The sequence below is a fragment of the Fukomys damarensis genome, unplaced genomic scaffold (assembly GCF_012274545.1).
Source record: "Fukomys damarensis isolate Sample0158 unplaced genomic scaffold, DMR_v1.0_HiC HiC_scaffold_16, whole genome shotgun sequence".
NCBI lineage: Eukaryota > Metazoa > Chordata > Mammalia > Rodentia > Bathyergidae > Fukomys > Fukomys damarensis.
The window spans coordinates 123,829,814-123,837,893 of NW_022900928.1; the positions used below are offsets into that span (position 1 = coordinate 123,829,814).

General features: G+C 33.9%; 1 protein-coding gene across 2 annotated transcripts in view; it reads right to left on the reverse strand.

Annotated features, from left to right (window-relative positions):
* Cul3 (cullin 3) overlaps positions 1 to 8,080 on the reverse strand; it is a 68,479-nt gene that overhangs the window by 11,222 nt on the left and 49,177 nt on the right. For both annotated transcript variants that reach the window (XM_010611785.1, XM_010611786.3), the window contains exon 12: positions 7,269 to 7,403. In XM_010611785.1, the coding sequence (XP_010610087.1) occupies positions 7,269 to 7,403 (135 nt within the window). The remainder of the gene's footprint in view (positions 1 to 7,268; positions 7,404 to 8,080) is intronic.

Sequence of the window (8,080 nt, forward strand, 5' to 3'; positions counted from 1 at the left end):
AGCACAAGAAACTGTAGGAACTTCACAAGCACATGGAAACTGAACAACACTCTCCTAAACAATCAATCGATTACAGAGGAAATTAAAGAAGAAATTAGACAGTTTTTACAAATAAATGAAAATGCCAATACAACATACAGGAATCTATGGGACACAATGAAAGCAGTTCTACGGGGAAAATTCATAACACTGAATGCCCACACTAGGAAAACAGAGTGGGCTCAAATAAACAAATTAACGATGAAACTTAGGCTCCTAGAAAAACAAAAGCAAGAAAACCCAAAGCTCGAACAAGAGAGGAAATTATAAAGATCTGAGCAGAAATCAATGCAACAGAAATTAAGAAAATGATACAAAAAATAAATGAAACAAGGAGCTGGTTTTTTTGAAAGAATAAATAAAATCGACAAACCCTTAGCTATTCTTATCAAAAAAAGGAAAGAAAAGGCTCAGATCCATGCAATCAGGAATGAAAAAGGTGAAGTCACAACAGATCCAAAAGAAATCCAGAAGATCATGAACACCTACTTTGAGAACCTGTACTCCAATAAAATGGAAAACACAGAAGAAATGTATAGATTTTCAGATGCTTACGAATTACCAAAGTTGAACAAAGAAGGTAAAAACATTTTAAACACCCCAATTACAGTCAGTGAAATTGAAAATGTAATTAAATATTTAGCAACAAAGAAAAGCCCAGGCCCTGAAGGATTCACTGCTGAATTTTACAAGACATTTAAAGAAGAACTACTGCCATTACTCTTCAAACTTTTCAATGAAATCGAAAGGGAAGCTATACTTCCAAATTCATTCCTGGAAGCAAGTATCACTTTGATTCCCAAACAGGGAAAGATACAACTAAAAAGGAGAACTACAGACCAATCTCCTTAATGAATATAGATGCAAAAATCCTTAATAAGATACCAGCAAACAGAATACAGAGGATTATTAAGATCATCCATCTTGACCAAGTCGGATTTATTCCAGAGATGCAAGGGTGGTTCAACATACGAAATTCAATAAATGTAATACATTATATTAACAAAGTCAAGGACAAAAACTATATGATCCTCTCAATAGATGCAGAAAAAGCATTTAATAAAATTCAACACCCATTCATGATAAAAACCCTGCAAAAAATTGGAATAGATGGTCTATACCTCAATTTAATAAAGGCTATCTATGAAAAACCATCAGCTAACATCATATTGAATGGCCAAAAACTGAAAACCTTCATGTTAAAATCAGGAACAAGACAAGGATGCCCACTATCACCACTTCTCTTCAATATAGTTCTGGAAACATTAGCCTCAGGAATTAGACAAGAGAAAGAAATTAAAGCAACAAAGATAGTAAAGGAAGAAGTTAAACTGTCATTATTTGCTGATGATATGATACTCTACATTGAAGACCCAAAAAACTCCACCAAAACACTTCTAGACTTAATTGACAGATTCAGTAGAGTATCTGGATACAAAGTGAATACCCAAAAATCAATAGCCTTCTTATACACAAATAACAGACTCACGGAGAGAGAAATAAGGGAAAAAAATTCCTTTTACAATAGCATCCCAAAAAATGAAGCATCTAGGAATCAATCTAACAAAAGAAGCAAAAGATCTCTACACTGAAAACTACAGCAGTCTGAAAAAAATTGCAGAGGATATAAAAAAAAATGGAAAGATATGCTCTGCTCCTGGGTAGGAAGAATCAACATAGTGAAAATGGCCATACTACCAAAACTGCTATATACATTCAATGCAATGCCAATTGAAATTCCAACACTATATTTCACAGAACTAGAAGAAAGAATCCAAAAATTCATTTGGAACCAGAAGAGACCTACAATAGCAAAAGCCATCTTAGGCAACAGACACATGGCACCATGTATAACAATTCCCAATTTGAAACTATGCTACCCAAAGCCACTGTGATAAAAACAGCATGGTACTGGCAAAGAAATAGGCCTGAGGATCAGTGGAACGGACGGGAAGACACAAAAACAAACCCAGATGTACTCAGCTACCTCATCTTTGACAAAGGAGCTGACCATCCTCAGTGGAGGAAAGATAGCCTCTTTAATAAATGGTGTTTGTGAACCGATTCAAAAATGGGCATCCGAAATGAACAGACATTTCTCAAAGAAGTAAAAGCTCAAAGAAGTAAAAGCAGAAAGAAAATATTTGAAAAAATGTTCCACATCACTGGTCATTCGAGAGATGCAGATAAAAACAACACTGAGATTCCACCTCACCCCACAAAGAATGGCTGCTATCAAGAAATCACACAATAACAAATGTTGGCGGGGTTGTGGAGAGAAAGGAACCCTTCTCCATTGTTGGTGGGAGTGCAGACTGGTGCAACCACTATGGAAATCAATATGGAGATACCTCAAAGAGCTTGGATTGGAGGTTCCATGTGACTCAGCCATCACTCTGCTGGGTATTTTTCCAAGAGAACTAAAAGAATCATATCACAATGATATATGTGCACCCATGTTTATAGTGGCACAATTTGTAAGAGCTAAATCTTGGAAATAGCCCATTTGCCCATCAGTTGGAAACTGGATAAAGAAGAAGTGGTTTTTCTATAAAATGGAATATTACTCAGCCATAAAGAACAAGAAAATAGATTCATTCATAGGAAAATGGATACATATTGAAGATATACTCCTAAGTGAAATAAATAAGTCATACATGTGTAAATACCGAATAGTTTCCCTGGTGTGAATAATCAGCAACAATGCATAAGATCCTAATAAGATTACTGACATTTAGAAATGGGAAGAAAGGAGCTAAAGGTGTAGGGAAGGTGGGATAGGTAGGGGAAGAATAAAAAGGGAAAAGAAAAAAATGGGAGAGAATGAAAAGATGAAAATAAAGTGTTTGTAGATGGGGAGGGGAGGAGGGGGTGAAGGGAGGGCACAGGTAAGGGGAAAAAATGAGAATCAAGACTTGTCATGTAGAGGTACAAGATCCCAACAATGAATGTAACTGTACTGTATCCCTAAAATGTACCAATAAACTCAATTAAAGCTGAAAAAAAAATGACTTTCTCATAACATGTAGTACATTCAGGAACAATTATTTTATTCTTTCAGATTCTGCTTTTATTGTCTTCCTGGTATTACATTTTCTATAAATCTTGTTAGAATGTTTCTTAGAAAGGTTATAATTATTGATGAAATATTCCTTTCCTAATATATGTCCTGATTAATACTGATTTACACAAAAAGATTTTTCAACAATTCTCCTGGGAGTATACTTTCTCAGTCACTTATCACACATTGACAATCTGACAATTACATAGGCCTTCAGATTTAAAGTTGTCAATTTCTTCCTGATAGTTATAAAGTTCACTCCTTTCACTTGTCTTCAGTTTATTAGTTAGGACCTGCAGGGGCAAGGCACAACAGCAGCAGCAAAGGCAGGCATCCTTGGTTCCTAAAAAGGAATGTCTATTTTTTTCACTGCTATTGCTATGCTTGATCTCTCATTATATTCAATTTCACGACAGCAAGAGCATTTCATTGTACAGTATTCTTAAATGATTAAGTGTTCATGTCCCTGAAAGAAGGAATGGGGACTGACTTTAATGATTTTTGTAAATCTGCAGAGATCACCAAATGTGTTCTCCTTAAAATGGTGTCTAGCAGTTCAGCAAGTGCTCAACTTTACTGTATCTTAATAACTATCTTTTAGCAAATGTCCTCATGCAGACCCTTCTTTGTATTCCAAGGATAAATTCTATCTGGACAAAGGGCATTATTCTGTCAATATAGTGCTGAATATGACCTGTTGATAATTAGGTATGTATTTATATTAGATAATCAGTATCTTTTTTGTATTTTCCTTTTTAAGTTTTGGTAATAAACTTATGTCAGTTTCAGGTATTTCCCAAGAGCAATACTATATGTATTTGTTTTCCAAGTCCAAATTCTTTATACCATCTTCAATTTTTTAAAATATTTTTGGTGCCAGGGATAGAACTTGGGGACCTTCCACAAATGAGGCAGGTGGCGGAACCACTGAGCTAAATCCCCAGCCCCAACAGTAAACTTTTATTAATGCAAAATACATTAAAAAGAAAAGTCCTCAGCATCCTGAATACTACAGATGAAATGTGACATTACAAATTAATACACTTGTTGTAGTTTACAAGGCAGCTCATAATGACCCTGGTATGCTTAACCTTGTGTGGTCTTCTCCCTCAGACTGACTTGGGAGACTAGGGAAATGAGGAAGAAAGAGTAGGTAACTTCAAAGGCTTAGTCCTAAAAACATAAATTCTGCCTGAGCTCTTGAATGAGGGAAAGCTAGTCACTAAAACATAAAGACAACCAACCAAACAGAAAGGCCGGTAGAGAAAATAAGACCTTATATTCACAGCCAAAACAAACTTGCAATGTGAGCCACCCTGGAAGTACATTATTCAACCTCAAACTATTAGATGACTAAAGTCCCAGCTGACATCCAAATGCAACCTCATGAAAGGACCTTAGCCAGAACCATCTGTTGAAGCTCCTCCTGAATCCCCAAGCCACAGAAATCATCAGTGATGGATTTTTAGTGGTTGTTTTAAATCACTAAGTTCTGAGATTTAATATGTAACACTAATACAGCATCTTAAAGAACTTGATATACAAAGATAAAGATTAGTGTTCGTTAAAATTACTAAATATTTTATACTATATCCCATAGGTTTTCTGTAAAAAAGCTGGCTAGCAACTTGCAGTAGATCATAGTGAAACAAACAGTAAAAGTAAAACAGACTTTATAGTGTCTTCTCACAATGTCCCAAATTTGAGGTGTAACCAGAAAGCTCTGGTACATACCTGTGGCATCACATGGAATTATATATATATACTATGCACAGACTTCTGTTTGTGACTTACAGAAAGTTGGCAACATCACAGAGAAATTTTCTATTTCCTTCTACGTAACACTGCCCATTATTAGCATCAATGATTTCAAGCTAACTAGGCAAGGGAAAAGTAAACCTGAACCAGAATATTTTTCAGTCTGTTGCTAAATTCTGATAACGACTCTGGAAAAGGACTTGTATTTTTGCCTATTCCATTATTTTTCCCAGTCCTTTATAAACTATGACTCTGAAAATTCTTGCATTTACTAAGTATCATAATTTGCTTAAAATATATTACCCATAAGAGCTGCGGATTAGTATCCATAAAAAACAGCTGTTAGAGATCATTTAATTCCACCTGTCTAAAAAGCCTTATAACAATGTTTGTCAAAGGGACTCAATATTTGCTTAACATTCTTGTGACTCAACTACACATACGTAGTATATGAAAATCTAAGACCTGTATAAGGAGGAAAACCTTTTAATAGCCATTGGACAAAAAAATCCTTAGGTTTCCTTTACATAAATCACATAAAAACTGTTAATTCTTTTACCACAAATATTAAAGGATAGCTCTGAATATCAAAATAGGTCTAGAATTTAATCTTCTTGGACATAATTTCAAACTTATACCCTTTTTTCCCCCTACGTTCACTTGTGAAAATTGGCTTTCAATTAGGTATAAATATAGCTGTGTGATTTCAAAACCTTTCAAAGTGTTCCTTAAGTTTTAACTTAACTAAGAAGAAGCACATGACCTTCATTTCAACTGAGAACCTTTGAAGACATATAAAAATAGTAATTAAATTTAATGTAATCAAATAACAACTTAAAGGAAAAGGGGGAAGGAAAAAGTAAACATAGTTACTTGGAAGAAAAAATAGGGGTACAAAAAAACTCAACTATGCTAATGAGACAATAAAATTAGCATAAGGATAAATACAAAAATCAAAGAAACAAAACATTACAAAAAGAGCTTCCCACATATATGGTCAACTGATAAAGTAATTCAATAGGAAAAAAAAAGTACCATCAACAAATGATGTTGGAATGAGCAATTTACTGTGTGAGGAAAATAAATCTTAATCCTTACCTCATACCATATAAAAAATTAAATAAAATGGTTATATATTAAATACAAAAACTAAAAATTATGAAGTTTAAAATCTTTGCAATTTAATGGTCATCAGCAACACTTTCTGAAAACACCAAAAGCACAAACTATGAAAGGAAAAGAGTGACAAATTATTAAAACACACTGTTCTTAGGCTGGGGATTTAACTCAATGGCACCATGCCTGCCTTGCAAGCACAGTGTGGTGAGTTTGATCCCCAGTACCAAAAACAAAACAAAAAATCTTGCTCAAAAAAAAAAAAAAGAAAGAAAGAAAGAAAGAAAGAAACAAGTAAGCCACAGACTGAAACATATTCACAGCACAAATATCTAACAAAATATTTTTATCCAGATGAGATCAGGTGTGTTCTGGGTGGTTACGGCTATAGCCAATACTTATATCTAGAATTTACAACTTGTATCTAGAATTTTTACATCTTAAAAAAAAACAGTACCATGAAGATATGAACATACACTTCACAAGTAGGACATATGAATTTTTTTACAAACGCAGCAAAGATGATCAACATCATTAATTGTCAAAGAAAGGAAAATTAAATCTACAAGATATAATTACAGACTAGCAAAAATGGCCAAAACTCTAAAGACAGAGGACATGGAACAACTGAAGTGCTCTTCACTCCTGCTGGGAATGTAAAACAGTACAGCTGTTTATAACATAGTTTGGCAGTTGCTTAAAAAGTTAAACACATTCACAACAGCCCAAATCTGGTTAATAACTCAAATGCCCACCAACAAGTGAATTAAAAAAATAACAGTACATCTATATGGTAAAATATCACTGAGAGGTAAAAAGGAGTGAATTACAGTACTGATACTATACATTTACAAGAGTGAATCTCAAAACTACTATGCATTATGAAAGAAGGTGAACACAACACTTATTACTTGGTTTTATTTACCTGAAATTCTAGAAAAGGCAAAACTAATTCATCACAATACAAAGCAGATCACTGGCTACTTCAGAGTTAGGGATGGGGTAAGGAATAGACAACAAAAAGAATAAAGAAATAAAGGGGGAGGTAACTAAGTCATGACTGTGATGGTAGTTACAGAGGTGCACAGATGTTTAAAACTCAAATTGTGCACTCAGATGTGATTTTTATATGAAAATTATGCTTCAACGATGTTAAGTTAAATAAAAACCAAAATGAAATGTAATTCAATAATGTATGAAGGTCATACAGTTCCACTAATACTTACAAATAAGACTCAAGTAATAAGTGAGAGACAACACAGCTGGTTAAAATGTACACAACCATAACCCATACCTCAAATGTGTATTTTTCTCTATTATTAAAGAGCATTAATATGGTCATCTGGAAGGTGGAGACTTGCAATATGTGCTTCCGAGTATTAGAGCCAGTCACCTGTGCACCTCCAACACCAACTTCAGATCCATCTTCCTGTTTGATTAAAAAAAAAAAAAACAACTAAATAATTATCTCCAGATAACTTTGATAGTATCTTTCAGAATTAAATCTTCTTCCAACAAAACTATTTATTCCCATATAAGAAGGATATCTATTAAATATGTGTGGATATGCACATATCAAAACTTATTATGTGTTGTGTATCCACACACAAATATAGGACCCTCTCTTATTTTAATGTAGCTGAGGAAGTTATCAACAATTTCCTATACTTTAAGTAAAAGTACTTTAACAGTACGTGACAGGATGGTATATAACAATGCATTTCGGTGTGATGTAATCACAGTAAGAGATCGAAAAATAACATGGCACAGAGGTGAAATCTAGGTTCTTGAAGTCTATCCCTGCTCTGTGATTTAAGAGATTTAAAGCAATCTTTTATGTTTGGTAACTAATATGTGCATAACATTTAAAAAATTTGATTTCTTTACAAAGCCTTCAAAAACTACATTACTGAAAAACCCTCTTTTAAAACAAAAAAGCAAGAAGTAAAAGCCATGCTCATTAGTCCCCTTTCCTTCTCACTTGCACCTAAATATATAATCTTATCAGCTGGGCAGGATGACACAGCCTATAATCTCACAAATTCAAGGCCTGGCTGAATAACTTAGTAAGAACATGTCTCAAAATTAAAAAAAAAAAAAAAAAAA